Source organism: Bombina bombina, chromosome 1, assembly GCF_027579735.1.
Source record: "Bombina bombina isolate aBomBom1 chromosome 1, aBomBom1.pri, whole genome shotgun sequence".
Taxonomy (NCBI): domain Eukaryota; kingdom Metazoa; phylum Chordata; class Amphibia; order Anura; family Bombinatoridae; genus Bombina; species Bombina bombina.
The window spans coordinates 411,018,026-411,041,561 of record NC_069499.1 but is presented as its reverse complement, the minus strand read 5'-3'; the positions used below and the strand labels follow the sequence as shown (position 1 = coordinate 411,041,561).

Sequence of the window (23,536 nt, the reverse complement as noted above, 5' to 3'; positions counted from 1 at the left end):
GAACTGGAAAACCCAGAGGTTAATTACAGTAGAAGGGGACAAAATGAATATGCAAAGTTTATTGTGAAGGTTATTTTTTACTACACATAATTAAACATTTTATATTACAATGTCAAGATGTTTCCTGCCCCTTTAATACCTCTCTTTACTAAGCTAAGCTTCACATATCCTCCTTTACAAATTCTAACAGTTGTTTCAGTTTGCCCATATTAGTAATATCTGGACAATTCTATGCTTATAAATAACAACATACATTGTTCAGAGTCTCTGGGGCCTATCTATCAAGCTCTGAATGGAGCTTGATGCCCCGTGCTTCTGGCGAGCCTGCAGGCTCGCCAGAAACAGCAGTTATGAAGCAGTGGTCACAAAGACTGCTGCTTCATAACCTGTCCGCCTGCTCTGAGCAGGCGGACAGACATTGCCGGAATTCAACCCGATCGAGTACGATCGGGTTGATTGACACCTCCTTGGCGAGTCTGCAGGGGGCGGCGTTGCGCCAGCAGCTCTTGTGAGCTGCTGGTGCAATATTAAATGCAGAGAACGTATTGCTCTCCGCATTTAGCGAGGTCTTGCGGACCTGATCCGCACTGTCGGATCAGGTCTGCAAGACCTTTGTTAAATAGAGGCCTTAGTATCCCAAAAGGTTGTTGTCTTTCTGTTAAACAATGGATCACAATATGTATCTGTGTCTAGTAATGATTATGTGACTTCAAGTTATAGGTAATTGTGAATATCATACAAGCTTGTTCATAACTTTCTTTAAGGTTAGGACACGCACAATAGATTGTACTGATAAGATTCCCAAAAAAGGAAATCCCATATCATTGAAATGTGTGTAAGTACACAGACATTTTTGGGAAGAAAGATAATAAAAATATAGTCAAAACAGCATTTCCATATACTGAGTAAAGTCAGGATAAATTGTTAGTGTAAAACAAGTTCCATATACTCTTTCTCAATCAACTAACATGCTTTGGATCAGTTAAGGACCTTTAATACATTAAAGGCACATTAAACCTATTTTTTTTATTTATGATTCAGATACAACATGTGGTTTTAAACAGCTTTCTAATTTACTTATATTATTTAAATTTGTTTTATTACCTTTGTATCATTTGTTGAAGAGGATACCTAGGTAGGCTTAGGAGCTGCTGATTGGTGGCTGCACATATATGCCTCATGTTATTGGCTCACCCAATGCATTAACTATCTCCCAGTTATGCATTGCTGCTCCTTCTACAAAGGATACCAAAAGAAAGAAGCAAATTACAGAGAACAGAAGTAAATTGGAAAATTGTTTAAAATAGCATGCTGTATCTGAATCATGAAAGAAAAAATCTGTGTTTTATGTCCCTTAAAGATATGTTTTCTATAATCATGCTATGCATTTTGGCGTTAGAATATTCCTAAAAAAAAATACAAAATTATATTTGTGTAAACATTTAGTGTAGCAGCATCTTAGTTACTTTTTCCATATGTTAAAAGTTGTATGTGTGAACTATGATAGTAATCTTTGAAAATATGAACCAACCATCTAAATACTTTTGTTCCAAAGATTAACAAGAACAAAATAAGTATTGTTATGTTTAAGCTGGTTGCATAGAAATGTGACTAATGTTGGTCACTTGCTAGGGATTAAAGATTAAGAACAATTGATGCTGCTGTTTACACTGAATTCACAAAGACCGATTATTGTAAGAATACAAAATCTCTGTTACCATTGGCCTAAAAGCTGCATAACAATTATTGGACTCATGCACAAAAGCACAGTTTCTTTAGTTGCTCATTTATAATGAAAGGAGGGTGCATGCCATTTTTATTATAGCAATTTCTTAACTGGAAACAGGATATCTGCGACATCTGAAAAATCCTCAGAATGACATTGGGTTCCTTTTGCTGGTGTCTTATGTTGTCACAAGAAGAATAAGCTGCTGTCCCTTTGGAGCATTATTTGCTGTTTTAATTTACTCGCTGGTGATGAACAACTGAAGGAAACTATAAGTAAAGAGAAATGGCGGAAAATGCAAATATTGCCGAAAATAATGAGGCTGTGCCATCATCAGCAATTCCAGTACAAATAACTGACAACAGTGCTGAGATAACTACACCCAAATTGTGTGAAATATCTGAATGTGATTCCAGCATAACTCCTACTGAAGAAAACATCTGTAGCCACCTTGGGAACAATGATCAGTCTGCAATTCCTGACCTGCATACAGAGATAAAGACAGAAGAAGGTATTTTCTAACATAAGCCATAATGACAAAATGAGCACTTAAACCTGCAGACTTGCCAAGCTTGAATACACTTCATAGTGTGCACTAATTTACATATTTCCAATCCCAATAATTTAATTGATGTCATAGCATGACATCCTTAATAACAATCATTTTCTTATTTGTTGATTCAGATATAACACCTTTTAAAATAGATTTACAAAACATGTAAAAGTATGGTTGGATAGAGAAGGTGTAGAGTGGGATCAACCAGTACATGTCAGGACAGTTATATGATTTCCCATTTCAATCTCAGACAGTAGTATTAGTATGGACTCAAAAAAAAATGTATATATTCTGCACTACTACATGGGGCCTCATTTAAAAAAAAAAAAAAAAAAGAGTTTCTTATGCACTGGGAAAAGTAGCTCACATTGTCAAACTTCACAAAAAAGTACAACCTCTCTCACTAAAGTATGGGCACTCTTAGGATATAGTATTTGATGTCAATGTTTTATTTGCACATTAAACAATGTTTCTTTTACTACTCTTTAAAGGGATACTTAACCCAAATTTTTTCTTTCATGGCTCAGATAGAACAAGCAATTTTTAGCAACTTTCTAATTTACTCCTATTATCAATTGTTCTTTGTTCTCTTGCTATCTTTATTTGAAAAAGAAGGAATGTAAGCTTAAGAGCCGGCCCATTTTTGGTTTAACACCTGAGTAGCATTTGCTGATTGGTGGCTAAATGCACCCACCAATCAGCAATCGCTACCCAGGTTCTGAACCAAAAATGGGCCGGCTCCTAACCTTACATTTCTGCTTTTTCAAATAAAGATAGCAAGAGAACGAAGAAAAATTGACAATAGTAGTAAATTAGAAAATTGCTTAAAATTGCATGCTCTATCTGAATCATGAAAGAAAAAAACTGGTTTAGTATCCCTTTAAATAATAATTCTAAATAGTCTTTAAACTAACCTTTTATAAACTCAGTGGGAACTTATTCTTTCATATTGTGATCACAGGTGGTGTGTTCTGGAAGAGAAAATACAAATAATGAGCCACACTGCCTGACTTCAGGCTCTGGAAGATAGGAAATGAGCTTTATTAAATGCAGTTAAATATTATTACTGACTCGATATACATAGTAAAGTGCTCTTTCATGTTTCAGAACAACTGGAAAGCAGTATACAACATGAAAATGAAAGTAAAGACATCCACATCCAGGAAACAGAAACTGAAGAACAGGATTGCAATAATATATTAGGTGGGACCATATGTTGTTATACTTGGATAATATCTTCATGCTCATGATTTTTTTTATTAAGGGTAACTGAAGAGGACATAAAATCCCAAAATGTTCTTTCATGATTCAGGTAGAGAATACAATTTTAAACAATTTACTTCTAATCTAATCTGATTCATTCTCTTGGTATCCTTTGTGGAAGAAGTAGCAATGCACTACTGGGAGCTAGCTGAAAGAAAAGATACATATATGCAGCCACCAATCAACAGCTCCTGAGTCTACCTAGGTATTCATTTCAACAAAGGATATCAAGAGAACAAAACAAATTAGATAGTAGAAGTAAATTGGAAAGTTGTTTAAAATCACAAGATCTATTTGAATAATGAAAAATGAGTTTTTAGGTCCCTTTTAATATCAAATACCTCAAAAAAATCAACAATGGATAATCACTGTAATAACGTCACACTTTAAAGGGACATGAAACCCAAAATATTTCTTTCATGATTCAGATAGAGAATACAATTTTAAACAACTTTCTAATTTACTTCTATTATCTAATTTGTTTCATTCTCTTATTATCATTTGTTGAAGGAGCAGCCATGCACTACTAGTTTCTAACTGAACACATGGGTGAGCCAATGACAATCGGTTTATATATATATATATATATATATATATGCAGCCACCAATCAGCAGCTAGAACCTAGATTCTTTGCTGCTTCTGAGCTTTCCTAGATAAACCTTTCAGCATAGGATAACGAGAGAAGGAAGCAAATTAAATAATTGAAGTAAATTGAAAAGATGTATAAAATTGTATTCTTTATCTGAATCATGAAAGAAACATTTTGGGTTTCATGTCCCTTTAAGGTATATTAATGTTTTGGTGTTTATAAGAATATTCACAAGAATTTTAAGCATCATCTTTTTTTTTTTCTTTTGGTAAAATGAATTATACATTCAATTAGTCGGGGCAAAATATATATTCGGATCCCCAACAGATTTTTAATCAGCAGATGAGAATTTTATCAACTGATGAAAATTAATGTCTAGTTAAACTGGGAATGTCTGAAACAAATGGAAAAAAAAATAAGCATAGGCCAGTGAGAGGATTCATGGGTGGAGTTTAGTGAATGAGTTTTAGGGCTAGGTAAAGTTAAAGGGACATAAAACCCAAATTATGTTGTTATTATTCAGATAGAACGTACAATTTTAAACAACTTTCCAATTTACTACTATTATCAAATTGTCTATGTTTTCCTGTTATCCTTTGTTGAAAAGCAGGAAGGTAAGTTCAGGAGTGTGCACGTGTCTGAAGCACTATATGGCAGCAGTTTTGCAACAATGTTTGTAAATTAGCAAGAGATCCGCTTGCCGGTATGCATCATTACACACTCTGATGAAGGTGCAATGTGCGACCAATCGCACGAGAAAAGGGACTGTCAATCACAGAGAGCGAACACTTCTTACAGTGCTGGAAGCAGGCTTGCATGTGCGAACCTGCCCCGCAAGGGCTCTGGAACAGGGGTATTAGGTCACAATGGTGGCTGCTAATGGAAGTAAGGTGAATGCAACAGATGAGTCCAGAGTGCATGTGGCAGGTGACAGATTATAATACAGGTCCAAAGATATATTTTAGATCACTGTTCATGTTAATGTAGCATTTAAAAGCATATCTAGGTAGGGTCAGTTGTAGGCTGACCATATTGCTGCTTTAAAAAGGGACACATATGAAAAATACATATGTCAGGGCTGTTTTCAGGGCTGTTTAAAGAAATGGTTTTGCATAAGAACCCTCACATATGTATTTTTCATATGTGTTCCTTCTTAAAGCGGCAATATGGTCGGCCTAGTCAGTTGTGGATTAGTGACCTCTTGCCATTGGTTCACCCAATGTGTTCCACTAACTCCTAGTACTGCATTACTGCTACCTCAACAAATGATACTAGAAGTAAATTGGAAAGTTACTTAAAATTGTACACTCTGTATGAATAATAAAATAAAATGTATGGGTTTCCTGTCCTTTTAATGTTAGTTCCTCCAGTACATATTAGCATCCAGGTGTATATAAAAGGATCATATGATACCCGCAGTATTTTATAGCTGCACAGTAAATTTGACAGTTTTGTAGCTATAACTAGTGACTACAAAACTGCCTATTAAGGGCAAGATTACGAGTGACACGCTAACTGTTGTGTGCAAGCTATTTGCGCACATCAGATTTTTTACTCGTATTACAAGTTCAAAAACTTTGATCGCTTGATCACAAATGAAGTTAACGTGCATTGGGCTAGTGCGACCTCAGAGCTCTGGTTAACTGTTTTGCGAAACAAAACAAGCGTCACAAAACACATAAAAAAGACATTACAAAGTACAGTTACACTCATAACAACACTATCTAATAAAAAATATTAAAAAATAAAAAAACATAGCACAAAAAAGGGCTCGAACATATGAGGTCTCAGGTGTTAGAAAAAAAAAAGGCAGGCAAAGGACTTTAACATAGAGATACATACATTTACATGTCTAAATATGTATGTGTATATATATATATATATATATATATATATGTGTGTGTGTGTGTGTTTGTACATATGTATTTATGTGCTTATATAAGTATTTACAGATCAAATACCATCAGATATATAGAAATATGAATTTATGAATAAATAGAACACATTCTGTAAACATATGTGAAGAACATTGGATTGTGAAATATTCATATTTTCAAGTCAGGTTAGCATATTTGAGAATATGTGATCAGGTTTGTGTGCAAGTAGGGTGTTAGGTTTCATTTTCACTTTTTTTTCTCCATTGACTTCAAAGGGAAATAGGTTATCACGCACGTGATATTGTAAGCTAGGCTTTTTACGCTCGTTCAGTTCCCATGCGAGCCAACACACTTTTCTTTCTACTTGTAATACGAGTACAACCCAATGCACGCAAAAAGCTTACTTCTAGCGCAGTTAATGATTGAGCGGGATCATTAAATCCCGCACCACTTGTAATCTCAACTTAAATAGTTGAAGCCATTTTAAAGTTATTGAATGTAGAAAGAAGTAGTCTTTTTAGAAAAATGTAATTGACTTTAAATAGGGATTTGTTGCATGTTCTACAACTGACATGACTGAATGTATTTTCATGAAACTTTGCATGCCTGATGGTTTTTGACTTGAAATAATGGACGTTGGTAGTTTGATGTTTATAACTTAGGGCTAGTTTACGAGTGGAACACTATTTATCTCTAATGCTCTAATATAAACAGCGATGGATAGAAGCTTTTTGCGCTCTTATTACAAGTTGAAAGTAAAAAGTTTGTGCACAAGCGCTAACCCAATGCGCACAAAAAGTGGAACTTGAAATATCGCGAACATGTAAACGCATTCCCCATAGGCTTCAATGGTGCCCTAATCTGATCGCGTTTTACTATATGCGCTCAACCAACCATGAAATATGAATATTTAATTTTCAATGTTCTTCACATAGAATAAAATGTTCTATATGTCCTTAAATAAATATATATATCTGAAGTTATTTTTATTATATGATTATATATATATATATATATATATAAAATATCTATTTAAAAATACATAGAACATATTCCCCTATGTGAACTACATTGGAATGTACAATATTTACATTACATTACACAGTAGAACATATTATTAAATATCAATAGTGATCAAAAATGATTTTCCATGTTTTCAGGTATTTGACTCCAAAGGGCTCCAATGTACACACATTATATATATATATATATATATATATTATACCTATACCTGCATATCTATTCCTATAGATATATAGGTATAGATGTGCATTTTACATGAACATTATCATATATAAATATATATATATATATTTTTTTTTCATAATAAAAAGTACATTAGTTTCTATCTGCAGAACATAGGAAGGTAAGATATGCATTTTGTGCAGCGTGTCTCGCACATGAAAATAGTAATCTTAAGGCGTGTTATTGAAATATTAAATATATAAAAAAATTATTAAACATACTGTAAAATATACAGAATATTTTTACAAATATTTTATATGTAATATTTCAATAATGCAAATACTAAATTCTCATGTGTGCTAACCCGACCGCGTTAAGATCTACATTGCAAAACGCAATGCACAAAATGCATATTTTATATTCCTATGTTGTTCGCATATAAAATAATGTTATTATGAAATATATATATTTCTACATATATATCTGACACTGTTCATGTAAAATACATATCTATACATATATATATATAACAGTCTCTGGGGAACTCTGCACTCACTTTATATCCCAGCCGCCCAGGGTGCATCCAAAGAACATTCAGAATTTTTGCAAAAAGAGAGCACTCACCGGGACTAACACTTATACAGCATATCAAGCTTTTATTTATACAGGTGACGTTTCGGGGATTCCAACCGGTTTGAGGACGGGGTTGGAATCCCGAAACGTCACCTGTATAAATAAAAGCTTGATATGCTGTATAAGTGTTAGTCCCGGTGAGTGCTCTCTTTTTGCAAAAATTATATATATATATATATATACTGTATATAGGAATTGATATGTAGGTATAGGTATATACAGATATATATATATATAGAAATATGTATTTAAGAAAAAAAGGACATTTTCCTGTAAATGAAGAACATTGGAATGTTCCATCATTCGGAAATGACACACTTGCATCATTGAAGACGCAACCTTGTGAAAGTAACTCGGCATCAACTAAGACGCCGGAAATGACGAATTTTGTGTTATCGACCGTAACTTTGCACAAAAAATCTTACGCCAAGAATGACGCAATATACTTTGGCATTTTGCACCCTCGCGAGCCTAATTTTGCCCGCGAAATTTAATGAAAAACAGTCAATTTGCAAAAAAGGCTATACTCCAGGTAAGAAAAAAATGTTTTTCCTAAAAAAAAGCTTTTCACAAATATGAAACTGACAGTCTGCAAAAGGAAATATACATAAACCTGACTCATGGCAAATATAAGTACAATACATATATTTAGAACTTTATATTAATACATAAAATGAGGTGTCTTAAGTAATAAAAACATACTTACCAAAAGATACCCATCCACATATAGCAGATAGCCAAACCAGTACTGAAACAGTTATCAGTAGAGGTAATGGAATATGAGAGTATATCATCGATCTGAATAAGGGAGGTAGGAGATGAATCTCTACGACCGATAACAGAGAACCTATGAAATAGATCTTCCGTGAGTAAAACCATTGCATTCAATAGGTGATACTCCCTTCACATCCCTCTGACATTCACTGTACTCTGAGAGGAATCAGGCTTCAAAATGCTGAGAAGCACATATCAACATAGAATCTAAGCACAAACTTACTTCACCACCTCCATAGGAGGCAAAGTTTGTAAAAACTGAATTGTGGGTGTGGTGAGGGGTGTATTTATAGGCATTTTGAGGTTTCGGAAACTTTGCCCCTCCTGGTAGGATTGTATATCCCATACGTCACTAGCTCATGGACTCTTGCCAATTACATGACAGAAATATGTACAGTAAATATACAGTAAAACACACACATTATATATATATATATATATATATATATATATGCACTGTATATAAATCCTCCTACCCATCTAGATTGTAAGTTCCCACGGGAACAGGGCCCTCAACTCCCCCTGTATTTGTCTGTAAAATTTTGTGTCTTATCGTATTGTTTCTCCACTGTACTGTTATCCTTGTACCCATGGGCAGCGCTGCGGAATCTGTTGGCGCTTTATAAATAAAGAATAATAATATATATATATATATACATTCATATACATATTTAGACATGTGTATGTATGTACAGTATGTATGTATCTCTACCTGCTTTTTTTATTCTAACACCTGAGACCTCATATATTTATAACTTTTTAATAATTTTATCAGACAGTGTTATTATGGGTGTAACTGTACTTTAAAATATATTTTTGATGTGCTTTGTGCCACTTTTTTGTCTTGCATAACTGTTAACCAGAGCTCTGATTTTGCACTAACCCAATGCGTGTTAAATTAAATTGAGCGCAAGCGAATGCATTCACTTTCAACAAGTAATATGTACGCTACTTCCAAGGAGCATAAAGAGCTGCGATATACCCCTTATTGCTCGCGTGCAACAGTTAATGCGCCACTCCCAATCTAGCCCATAGTCGGGGGCTTCATCTTTAGCAAATTAGCAATGTACCTACAATCCAGGAGTCTGTCAGCAGAGGGAGCCTGCAATCAGCATTACCAATGCTTTGCTGTGATCTCATTGTATTTTTACTGAAAGCTCATAGGATTTCATAATAAACTTCCTTAAATTAAGGGAATTAAAGTAACTGTGTTGCACATGCCAGATGCACACTGCCTTGCAAATTCTGGTATATGCCTCTTGATTGGCTGCTTAAATTCCCTTTACAATGGAATGTGGCTACTGAGGACATTTTGAGGTAAAATATCTTCCATGTCTTACATAGAGAGGTTGAGGTGATATTTTCTAGTCAGCTTTTTACAGCTATGCTGCATCACTCATGTTTCAAGCTATTCAACATAAAATGTAATGGAGCTCTCTTGGGTAGTAAATCTCACCGGATATACATTCTCAGTTTGCAGCAAATACAAATTAAACTGAAATGTTTTTACTATAATTTAACTTGAATTTGCTTCTAGTTTTGTAACATTACTTTTGAGTCTAGTAAATAAGTGTATTGTGAACTTTAAATAAACTTGATCTGCATACAGCTTGCAAGTTAAATGAACAGTATTTTAGTTTATGTTTAGTTATGTGTAACAAAACAACTCTGCAATGTATTCTTTTTTATTTACATTTTATTTTCATGTAATATTGCTCAGAAAAATTAGCAATTTCTAAATTTCAGAACATGAAATGCACCCTGCTGACCTTTCAAGGCTAACTCTACTACATATATGTCCCATTAGTGACTTTATAAGGAAACAGCTTCAAAACAATTAATTTTATTACTCCTCCAAATTATGCAAATGGCGGGTGAAATTTGGTTTTTGAAACAAATTGCAGTTAAAAGGATGTTAATTTGTTTAAAAAATGTTAAGACTTGGCCGATATGTTATTATATAGAAACACAACCGAAATGTCTTGTAATTACAAGGTTTTTACTGTCCATTTAAATTTATTTAAATTTTAGAAGTAAAGAAAAACATCTTTTCTTAAACAATTTTCTTTTCTAAAATGTATATTTGTTTGAATTTTTTAAGGAAAGACAAGAAAACCAATAGGCAACAAATTTATATTAACCGATTCATGGCGTCCTTAGAGTGCTGGGCTTTAATGCCATTAGGACGGCATGGAATGTTCTACATTATATGGAGTCCTGCAGTCTCCTCTTAGGGAATGGAAAATCAGACTGGGGGCATTGCCTAGCGTTTTAGGCAGTCCAAGCCTGATCCGATCAAGGCCTTGAAATCATGTGATTGCACAGACGATCACGTTATTTCATTTTTCCAGTAAGTGTTACATCGGAACTTCCTTCTGATGTTAAACACTTGTTTCCGGCATGACGGGGTTAAAGATAGAGTTTAAGTTTTCAATCAAATGTATAAAAGGAAGGAAATTAATAACTTAAAATGCCCTACTAATCCTTAGGGACCGTTTCATGATATGATCAATGACAAGACTAGGGGGAATGGAAGCAGTTTAAGTTAGGAACTTCCTTGGCTTTAACATAAGTTTTTTGCTAAGTACTTCAAATATAATTTATTACAATGCAAATTTTGCTGGCCTCACCATATCAAGAAGTCTTTTAATGAGAGACTATAGTGTGTTTTAGGCAAATAAAGGATTATACTCTTTAGTAACATTAATTTTAGCCCATTCTAACACAGGTCTGGCTCTACATGATATATTGTAGCACAAAGTACTATTTAATCTTTGCTTTACTGTGCCTAAAATTAAACTCTTCTATCAAATACATGTAATGCTCGTGGGATATTTCTCTATCAGACCAAACTTGGCCAGTAGTCTTCTTATCCCGGCTTCAAGTGGAAGGATAGGAACAGAGTGAGTTTATGAAATGAGGTAAGCAGTACCTACGGCAGACAGGGCAGTCCTTCATGACAATAAGATGAAGGCAGAGAATGGTCAAGACTTGCAGAATCTGGCAACGATAAGGCATTCTATCAATACAAGGGTTAAGCAGGCAGAGTTCAGCAATGATAAGGCAATCCAGTAATACAGCACCCAGGAGCACACACAGAAACACCTATACTTGGGCAATGCAAGTATGAAAGGAAGTTACTTACATAGACCCAGGTTGGTGCCAAGGGAGATATCCAGGTGTACAGAGTGGCAATCATGTCGGGTCGTGATGACATCATCACCGTGCAGCTTGAACACCGCCGCATTTAAGCAACCAGGAGGACCGCTTGCATCTATGGCAATGGCCACAGCAGAACGGCGGGACAGAGCCACCTTCTCAAAGGGTACCTCTGGGCCCTATATAGGCTTGGTGGGATGTGCAGTATGACACCTGAGATGACGGACAAGAACCCAGGAACGATCTGCCACAGAGTAACCCTTCCAGTGCACAAAGTACTGAAGTTGCCTGCATCTGTACCTGGAGTCTAGGATCTTGGCAATCTCATACTCCGGCTCATCATGAACCAAGAGTGGTGGAGGAGGTCTGAATAAAGTAAATCTGTTTGTGATGTAGGGCTTGAGCAAAGAGATGTGGAAGACTGGATGAATGTGCAGGGCTCTGGGTAAAACCACTTTTTAGGCAACAGGAGATACTCTTTTGAGGATCTTGTAGGGACCGATGTAGCGAGGACCCAATTTGTGGCAAGGCTGACATAAGCAAATGTGTCGATTAGAGACCCAGATTCACTCACCAACAGTAAAGGCACGAATAGTAGCTCAATGATAGTCAGCATGCCCTTGTATCCGGAAACAGCTGAATGTAACAGAGTGTATACGCTGCCAATGAGTAGTAAGGTCAGTGAAACGACTGTCAGCAGCAGGAACTACAGTAGACTGAGCTGAAAGAAGGAAGAGACAGGGTTGGTAACCGTCTGCAGCTTGAAATGGAGAGCATAGTAGAGAAGAGTGCCAATGACTGTTCCTTGTCAGTTCAGCTAGGGGCAAGAATCCTGACCAATTGGTATGCTGAGAATTGACATAGGCTCTGAGATAGGTTTCAAGATCTTGATTCGTCCTCACCGTAAGACCATTGGTCTGAGGATGATGGCCAGAAGACAAGGATACAGTGGTCCCAATCATTTTGCAAAAAGCTCTCCAGAAGGTGGAAGACTATATTTACAGGTATACCATGAAGGCGTACCACATGAAGAAGAAACAGACTTGACAACTCTTGGGCAGTAGGTAATTTGACCAAGGGCACAAAATGAGCAAGCATGGAGAATCGATCCACCACAACCCATATAACCATATGGTGGTCGGAAGGAGGGAGATCCACGATAAAATCCATGTTTGGGAATGGACAATGGTTGGAGTAAGCCATGAGGCAATGATCAGGGAATCTTATTGGCAGCACAAGTCATGCAGGCCTTTACATAATCCTAAGAATCAGACTTCATGGTAGGCCACCATACATGTTGGGAAAGAAGCTTAAAGGTTATTGTCGAACCAGGATGTCCTGATAGTTTGCTGTCATGAGCCCAAGATAGCACAGGAGTGTGAAGGTTCAGAGGTACAAAGAAGATCTCAGGAGCCACAGGGGATTCAGGAGGCTTCCAAGCTTGGGCACCTTGCATTCTTTGAAGCAGAGAGGTGTTAAGTTGAGCAACCACACATGATGTGTTCGATAGAAGCTTCAGAAGAGTCACTAGACTAAGGAAACTAATAGGAAAGGGTGTCAGCCTTTTTATTCTTGGTCCCAGGAAGATAAGAGACTACAAAGTTAAAACGGGAAAAGAATAAGGCCTACCTGGTCTGTCAAGGATTGAGTAGATGAGCAGTCTCTAGATACGTCCGATTCTTGTGGTCAGTGAGAATCTGAATGGGGTTGAGGTGCCCTCCAGCCAATGACGCCATTCAGTCAAGGCCATCTTAACGGCTAAGAGTTTACGATTACCCACATCGTAATTATTTTCAGCAGTAGTAAAGTGTTTGGAGAAAAAGGCTACAGGATGCAACTTGGAGGTTAAAGGATCACTTTTGGTTAAAACTGCTCCAGCTCCTATCTCAGAGGTTTAAACCTCTAAAGTGAACTGTAAGTCAGGATCAGGATGACAGAGCACAGGAGCAGAGCAAAATACCTTTTTCATTTGAGAGAAAGCATCTACGGCTACAGGAGGCCAATTCTTGCAGTCTCTGTTTCGATTAGTCGTTCAGTGAGTGGAGCGACTATTTGGGAGAGGTTCTTTATAAACTTGTGGTAATAGTTGGAGAATCCCAGCAGATCTCGTATTAAAGGCAGTCTTCCATTCATTTCCTGGGAAGATACAAATTAAATTGTACGCCCCACGTAGGTCCAACTTAGTGAAGTAGCGAACATTTTGGAGTGAATAGTATAGTTCAGTATTTAAAGGCATAGGATAGCGATTCTAGATAGTGATGTTGTTAAGGGCTCTGTAGTCCATCCTTTTTACTGACAAAAAAGAAGCCAGTCCCGGCAGTAGAAGAGGAAGGGCGAATAAAACCTTTAGCTAGGTTCTCTTGTATATATTCCTTCATGGCCTTGGTTTAAGCTTTGGAGAGCGGATAAGTCCTCCCTTTAGGAAGTAGGGCTCCAGGAAAGAGGTCAATTTTGCAGTTGTAAGGTTGGTGGGGTGGCAGCACATCAGCTGCTTTCTTTTCAAACACATCTGTAAAATCTGCATATACTGAGTGAAGGCTTGAAGGGGTCTGTAGGCTGGCTATGGGGATGTGGTGCAGTGGAGTAAACTTAGCCAGACCGGAGTGGAAGCAGGATGTACCCCAGGAGGCCAACTGTCCCCCAGTCCAGTTGAACTGTGGATTGTGTATATGAAGCCAAGGAAGACCTAAAATAATTGGTTGTGCTGGGGAATGAATTACATCAAACTGCAGCTGTTCGGTATGAAGGACTCCCACAGTCATGGTTAGGGGTGCAGATTTGAAATGGATTAAACCTGATCCAAGAGGAGTACCACCCAGAGTAGTTATTTTAAGAAATAGTTTTTCTGCAGAAGAGGCAACCCTGCCTGAATCATGAAACGATGATCAAGAAAATTTCCAGCTGCCTCTAAATCAATAAAGGCTTGAGCGTGGACAGAATTCTGAAGAAAGGGAAGGGTAACAGGTACCAGGATCCAAGAAGAGTGGGGGGATTTAGTAGTGACAACGCTTAGAGGTACCCCAATTTTATCCTATAAGCATTGGGTTTTCCCGGCAGAATATCACAATTCTTAAGTTGATGTGAATTAGAACCACAATAGAAACACAGGGGCCGAATTATTATTGTGCGAGCGGACATGATCCGATATTGCAGATCATATCCGCTGCACATTGATAAATGCTGACAGCATATGCTGTTGGCAGTTATCATTGCACCAGCAGTTCTTGTGGAACTGCTGGTGCAATACCGCCGTATTCGATCGGGTTGATTTCTGACAATGTCTGTCCGCCCCCTCAGAGCAGGTGGACAGGTTATAGAACATCGGCTTGCCAAAAGCACAGGGCATCAAGCTTGATAAATATGCCCCACAGTCTCAATCTCCTTCTTCTCTGTCTTTCAGATTCGGTAAACTTGAGGGAGTAGAGATCCATGGGTTCCTCTACAGAGGTAACTGGAGGTGCTGAAGGGGTAGAGGATAGTCTAGAGACCGAACGGGTAGGAGGATGAGAGGGAGGGATTCTACGGATTCTGTCTCTCTCAGCTTGTCTCTCCTTAAATAGAATCCAGACTGATACACAGTGTTATGAATTCATCCAGGGAAGATGGAGCATCAAGATAAGTAAGCTCGTCCATGATGGGCTCATGCAAGCTTCTCCTAAAGACCGCCTTAAGAGCAATGCCATCCCAACTGGTCTCAAGTGCCAAGGTACAAAGCTCAATGGCATTTTGTGCCACAGTTCTATTGCTCTGGCAGAGATCCAAGAGAGAGAACTCTGCAGCAGAAGCGCTGCCGGAGGTTCCAAACAGAAGATAAAGCAGAAATGAAGGCATCAGCATTGTTCAGGAGTTGAGCGCACTGTTCCAAAAGGGGAGAGACCCAGGCTAGGGCCTTGTCTTTCAATAAAGAAATGATAAAAGTGATCTTTGACTGATGAGACTTTGCGAACGTGCAGCCTGCAATCATAGAGAGAACACCTACAATCAGTAGTACCATCATACTTGTCAGGCAATGGTATCCGGGGTATACTTCCAGAAGCAGGGGAATAAGTTGCAGCACTAGCAGCTGGGACTGGCTGTGTATGAACAGGAGTAACGTTCTTCTCTGCAACCAGTGAGGAGAGCATAGCGGTTATAGCCTATAGTTTAGAATCCACATTCTGCAAGTGTATGGTATGGGTTCTCAGCATCTGTCCCTGAAGAGTGATTGGTCTTGCTACCTCATTTGGGTCCATGGCCGAAGTATAATGTAATGCTTGTTGGATATTTCTCTATCAGACCAAACTTGGCCAGTAGTCTTATCCCGGCTTCAAGTGGAAGGATAGGAAATATCCCAGAACAGAGTGAGTTTATGAAATGAGGTAAGCAGTACTCACGGCAGACAGGGCAGTCCTTCATGGAAATAAGATAAAGGCAAAGAATGGTCAAGACTGGCAGCATCCGGCAATCCAGCAGAATAATAGTTCAGGGGTTAACCAAAAGAATGGTCAGGAACAGGCAGAGTTCAGCAATGATAAGGCAATCCAGCAATACAAGGGTTAAGCAGGCAGAGTAGTCAGACAGGCAGAGTTCAGTAATGATAAAGCAATCCAGCAATACAAGGGTTAAGCAAGCAGAGTGGTCCGACAGGCAGAGTTCAGTAACGATATGGCAATCCAGTAATACAAGAAATACAGCACCCAGGAGCACAAAAGAAACACCTATGCTTGGGCAATGCAAGTATGAAAGGAAGTTACTTACATAGCCCCAGGTTGGTACCAAGGGAGATATCCAGGTGTACAGAGCGGCAATCATGTTGTGTCGTGACGATATCATTGCCATGCAGCTTGAACACCTCTGCGTCCATAGCAACCAGGAGGACCGCCTGAGTCCATAGCAGCACAATATTACTTAACTCAAGAATGACTTGATATATATCAAATTAGTAGTACAATTAATTTTTTACTAAAGTTTTTGCTTTAAGAAACATTTAAAAAAAATATATATTTAAATTAGTATGATTAACTTACAGGGACATTAAACCCCAAAAATGTATTTCATGATTCAGATAGAAAATACAATTTTAAACAACATTCCAATTTACTTCTAATATCTAATTTGCTTCATTCTTTGGCTATATTTTGTTAAAGAAATAGCAATGCACATGGGTGAGCCAATCACGAGGCATCTATGTGCAGCCACCAACCAGAAGCTGGGCCTATCTAGATATGCTTTTCAGGAAAGAATATCAAGAGAATGAAGCAAATTAGATAATAGAAGTAAATTAGAAAGTTGTTTAAAATGATATTCTCCATCTGAATCATGAAATAATTTTTTTGGGGTTTAATGTCCCTTTAAAACTCTCCAACACAATGCCTGCTTACATGGAAATTGTATTGAATCATTCCCCTTCTATGGCTGAAATGCAATTCTTCTTGCAAATACAGAAATTAAATCAGAAGAAGAGTCAACTAATTTGATTAATTCAGCAACTTCAGTACCTAATCCAATGCTGACTTAGCATTTGCCTTTATTATTATTAGCGGTTATTTGTAGAGCGCCAATAGATTCTGCAGCGCTAATAGACTTAATGTGATGAAGGTTGATAGAAAGAACTGTTATTTACCAGGTACCTTTTGTTGGTGAAGTGCACAGAAATAAGAAAATGTGAAGAGGTAGCAAAAAAAAAAAAAAGAAAAAAATTCCAAAACAATTAATTTTAGCCTTGAAATTTGATGCTGAATGAAATTTCTCCAAGGGAATGTACTTAATATTGATGGCAATTGCCCCTCATCTGCTTCTTCTATACTTATCTTTAATGCATATGCTAAGTGAATGTAGAGGTCTTTAAGGCGCCCAATGTGGGGGGGGGGCGGAATCCCCAACAGATATTGGGGCCCATTTTTGTAGAAGGCTTGTTTGGGTCTTCAAAAGTAACTTGAATTTTGGTCTCTGATTTACTAATAGCCAGTGTAGTTTTCTTACAGGTGATCTTACTTTTACTTACCAATAATAGTTTTCTTTTATTTTGACCAAAAGCATGACAAAGTTGTTAGCGACTGCTGCTTATCTGATTTTAGTTCACTTAGGAATGAATTTAACAAAGCAAAATATCATTTAGCTCTAACACATATACTAACAGGAAAAAATATCTTGATTTGCAACAAAATATTTGTAGATGCTATGTATCCACAATGAAACATTAGAACAGGAAAACTGCATGTTTTAACCTGGAATCATGTATTGCCAAACGTTCCATATAAGTTAGACATCATTACATGACATTTTTCTTTGAAGACATTGAAAATGGGGAAACAGTAGTAGCTTGTCATTTACAGAACTGTAGTTCTGCTCAGGTTTACCTAATGCTTAATGTTTTCATCCTCATTTAATCAACGGTTAGAAACCAACATTTTATTCTAACTGCAAAAGAATGTATTATAGCTTAATTTCTGATACTATTAAACTAAACTCCAATTACATGCTAGATAGAATGAAGTATTCATAGCAAAGATTAGACTGAGAATAATATGCAAATTATAGGATACAGTTGGCACTATCTGTTGTATTCTATAGGGTATAATTAGACAATATCTACTGAAACAAGTGGCCTATAGTGTATACACTTGGTGCTACCCTCATTCTAAATAAAAATTTAGAATGAGGGTAGCAGTCGATGAACGATATTGCTTATTACGCAAACGGAATTATGGCTCAATGGAAGCGAGCCCATAGTCGGGTAAAGAGGTGCAAACTTGAACTGTCGTCAACTTTGAAACACGGCCGGGTTCGTGGACTATCTCCACCAAGAAAGAAAGGAATTTATCAGGTAAGCATAAATTATGTTTTCTTTCTAAGGTGATGATAGTCCATGATATTCCTTATTTGTGGGACTAATATCCAAGCTGTGGAGTCCACAAAGGAAATGTCATGAGTTGCCTGGCTCACCAGTATTGTTGCTATCCCTTTAAGAAGCTCCTTTTTGCAAAACCTTATGTCTGATTGCTTTGTGCCTTTAAGAGACAGCTTTGTTCATGTTGCATTAGATTTATGCATCTGTCAATCGCCTTTCTGTGGGAGTTTCATTCACACTCTCCACGCACCAATTATGACACAAACTCCTAAACAACCCACACACTAGTGAATTTTTCCACCACTTTGATTGAAATATGCATAATCACATGATTTATGACATCAGCCAATCTGATTCAAATATACATTTTAAACTATCACTAACGAATCAAATTGCTCGATACTTGTGTCATTGATCACTCATCAGAACTTGTAAGTGCCATTTGTTACATTGTGTATTATACTTTGAAAGTATGTATATGTGAAATTAGTATTAAAGATAAACATTGATGCTTACATTAGGACACAGTGTAATATTTTAGACAATGATTTTAAAATTCGAATTGATGTTTGATTCAATATTATCTTAAGATGATAGTTCAAAGGGATAGCCCACATAACATTAAACTGTCATGAATCAGGTACAGCAGAAATTACAATTACCTCTTTACTGTCATGCTATTTTCAGTGTATTTCTTCCTTCTCTTGGATTTGTCAGTAAGAAATGTCATCTTATATGCCAGCCCATTGTGGTTACACGGGTACAGAGAGAAATCTGGCCCAGCTCTTAAAATATCCATTGATTGCAAATAAATACATATGATACCCTAATTACATGTTATATTTGCATATTATTCTTGCTCAGAATAATAATATATTTGCACTATATACATATAGTAGTATAAATAAACACAGATATATGACAGACAACTTTGTTTAGAACAAAAAAAGGAACTTAGGGACATTTAAATACGTTTGCAAAGTATTTCTGACATAACACACACATATATATACACATATACATATATATACATATATACAGTATATACCTACATACATACAAGTATGTTAAAAGATATATGTACATTTTTGACTTCTAGAACTACAAATACACAATAATTTATGTGAAAGTATATAACAAATAAATATATAAATAACTTTCTATGAGATATTGTTTGTTGAGGTACAAATCTCTATTTCTTGGATATTAACAGATGAAAAATAAAAGATTTGCTTTAGAGAAATGTGCTTGTTCATGGACAGTAATTAAATGGTATAAATAAAGTTGGGAAAAACCTGAATAACCACGTCATCGATAACTGTTAGTTGACAACAGTCCGATGCTCATCGCGTCATACTTGAAACACGTGTTTTTGACGTTTTTTTTTTTTTTTTTTTTTTATAAATAAGGGGATCGTATGTGGACTCATCAGCAATGTCTGATGAGCGTATTGATGCCGGCGAATGCACTGAGATTGACGCTTTGATAAATAGGCCCCTATGTCTGTATTTTTATGTGTAACCTACCCTGGATCATTCATCTGGTTTTCATCTTGTTTCCAAGTTTTGCAAGTACCGGATTCCTGCGAGTTTACCTGCTTCAGTTCTAACTTCTTTGCAACTGTTTACTATGTTTGTGCACAAGCTCTGAAAGTGGATATACAGTATATCAGCTCTACAACATATCACACTGCTGCATAAGGTACTTGTATCACTCTGCATAAAGTGGATATCTATGTCATTTTCAACTTGTCTCAACTCCCTATAAACTGCTCTATTTTATTTTGCTGACTGCTTCAGTTTGAACTGTCTAATCTGCATTCAAGAAATCATCTGTGCTTAAAATTCACTTTGCAGCTCATATACTACATCCCAGAGTTAAAACCAGTCCTGTTTTCTGCAGCCTTGAACTTTCTGTTTGCAACTGCTCTACAATGAATCCTTGTCAACGCTCATAACGTTTTCTGCTGCCTTGTTCTGTTTCTAACATATTTTCAGTTATATATATTTCAGCAAGTTTACATACATCCTGTATTGTTTCCAGTCCACTGATCTGAGCTGCAACTTTTCCATTCACCATCCTGTAACCTGACCCAAAGCTCAGAAGCCAGGAGGCCAATTTAACAAATGTATGTCAGATCTGATCCGACAGTGTGGATCAGGTCTGCAAGATATCGCTGAATGCGAAGAGCAATATGCTCTCTGTATTCAGCATTGCATCAGCAGCTCACAAGAGCTGCTGGTGCAACGCCGCCCCCTGCAGACTCGCGGCCAATGGGCCGCCATCAGGGGGGTGTCAATCAACCTGATTCTACTCGATCGGGTTGAATTCCGGTGATTCCTGTCTGCCTGCTCAGAGCAGGAGGACAGGGTTATGAAGCAGCGGTCTTTGTGACAGCTACTCCATAACTTGTGTACTACTCCATAGCTTGATAGATAGGCCCCCAGGTGTGTTCATATCTTACCACTGCACTGAGGGTCTGCTTCCAGGCTGGTATATCTACAGATCATGACAGGAAAGGAGTGTGAAAAAAAAAGGAAAGGCAGGTAATTATTTACCAGGAAACATCTCCTAAAGAGCCTGACTTCCAAAATCTTCCCCACCACCAAGGAAAACACATCCTCAAGTGGAAAGTATGCAAATATCAACAAGCTAAAATCCTGAATGGAGCTCAACGTATACCTCATTCTTCAGACAAAGAAATAGACACAGAACAAATTCAATGAACTGAAGTACAAAAAGGCAACCACTGTACCGCCATTAAAATCCTCAGAAGGCCAAGTTCAGCAAAATAACCTCCTGCCAAAATCTGCAGATTTACCATAATCTCCACATAGAAGAAGTTGGTATAAGATGCAAGGAAGAAAACACACGCTCCTGGATAATTCGCACGTTAGGCAGGAGACCAGTCTAAGACCACAAACTTTATAGTGTTAAAGAATAAACACCAAATACTAGAGAACACAGAAGAGAGACGAAGATTACAAACTCCCCTAGCTAAAGAAAATAGTGAACACACAAATCTGCTGCGGTAGAGACTGAATAACCCAGAAGGTAAAAGATCCAAAGAAACATTTCATAATCCTCTTAGACCCGAAGTCTCCAAGGAGGAGAAATGGGATAATAATAACAGGTCAGAATAAACATCTTGAGAAAAGAAAGACAAACTACCTGCATGACAAAATAGAAAATGTAGAATGCAATTCATAAAGAGCTGACCAATACACCCCATCATGTATCCTGTAACCATGTACTGGAAAAGAACCCAATAGACCTATGATGCATCACTCAAATTCGCTGAGGATCACTCAATCCCAAATCAAAACTGCAAGATTGTGGAATCTCCAGGTAGAGACTGATCACTCCTATAATCTGCGTCCAGATAATAAATCCGGAAATGAGGGCTGCTGAGTTGAAAAACAGAAGATCTATACTTAACTGAGAAGATGGTTGATTGAGTTGAAAAGCTGTAAAGTCCGAACAAATCTGAATATTGCATTAATATCCCAAACAAAAATAGGAGCCTCATGAGGCGACCAAAACCTCCTGATACATTCTATAAATCAAGAATGCGTCCCCATCCTGACAGCCTGTCACAATCAGACCTACTGTCTCCATACACTGCAATACATTAATAGAGATAGGAACTGCTGATAATAAGCGATGGACTGAGTCTGTGAAGGACCAGCCCATGGATGCCAAAACTATCAATTTTTCCAAAGGAAACACCCTTGAAATTGAAGACAAATAGACTCCCGAACAGTTATAGTCTCTAGCCATAACTGCAGAAAAAAAAGAGGAGATGCTGTGTATAGGTAGATTCTAAAACGTCTCCTATGATGCAAACCCCAAATAGGAATAATTGTACCCATAACCTCCAGATCCTACAAACACTGAAAGGATTATTCTTTTTTGGAAGAAAGAGATGAAGAAAGACTCTGCAGGTTGCCCAGACCAAAAATTGTTCTGTATCCTTGAGAAACAGATTCCAGAACCCTGGGATACCACACAAACCAAGCCTACAGAAAAACCATGTCCTTCTTATGCAGAATAAGTGAAAAGGGTAGACCTTTTGATTGCTAAGTATATATCCCAGAAACATGTTCAGGTGGTCTTTGATCCTAAAAGCTAAGGATATCAATCTTCTTTAGGAGAAGAAATTACTGGTCAATCAATAAGTACAACAAATCACCCCAGAGCACTGGTTTTCAAACTTCTTCTCAAGCCTCCCCAACAGGCCAGGTTTTCATAATTACCTTCAGTGAGATCAGGAAAAATAACCATGTTTATATATCAGCTGATTATTTCACCTTTGCTCTAGTTCAGATATCTACAAAATGTGGCCTGTTAAGAAGGCCTGAGGACAGGTTTGAAAACCAGTGCCTCAGAGGGTGAAGAAACCACAAACTCAGATGTCTGTACTGGAAAATGAATCACAAAAAGTAGGAACCTCGCCAGGCACCTGAGAACATGCTGGCGAGTAAGCTTAGATGAAAGCAACACCATTGTCATAAACTCAGAAAAGTTAATTTTATAAAAGTACGAGGAACTAAGGAGAAACCCTAGTGCCACACTAGCATCTAATCATAAAATTAGATAGAATGAAAAAAAACATAACTAGAATGCAAAACATGCATATGAAAGAATGATTTACCCTCTAATGTGATAATCCAGCAGATACATCCAAACTGTATCACAGAGTCCCTATAAAAGTGAAAGAAAACACAAACCTAAATATGGAATATACCGGATTGAGGACAGAGCCCCCAAAGTACATTAAACATAACAGGAACTAAAATATGAGAGTATACAGTAAAAATCACTCACCATAAGAGTTATACTGATGTACAGCAATGTACAACAATAATACAAGGAATGTGATACTGTAGAATACCCTTGTACATAGATTACAGAAATGGAAGATACAGACACATCCTTATACCA

The 23,536-nt window shown here is 37.2% G+C and overlaps 1 protein-coding gene across 1 annotated transcript in view; it reads left to right on the top strand.

The window, feature by feature from the left end:
* The first annotated feature begins 1,581 nt into the window (after positions 1 to 1,581).
* ERMN (ermin) overlaps positions 1,582 to 23,536 on the top strand; it is a 23,449-nt gene continuing 1,494 nt past the window's right edge. Inside the window, exons 1-2 of the mRNA XM_053689949.1 lie at positions 1,582 to 2,237; positions 3,390 to 3,485. Coding sequence (XP_053545924.1) covers positions 2,012 to 2,237; positions 3,390 to 3,485 — 322 coding nt within the window. The 5' untranslated portion in view covers positions 1,582 to 2,011. The remainder of the gene's footprint in view (positions 2,238 to 3,389; positions 3,486 to 23,536) is intronic.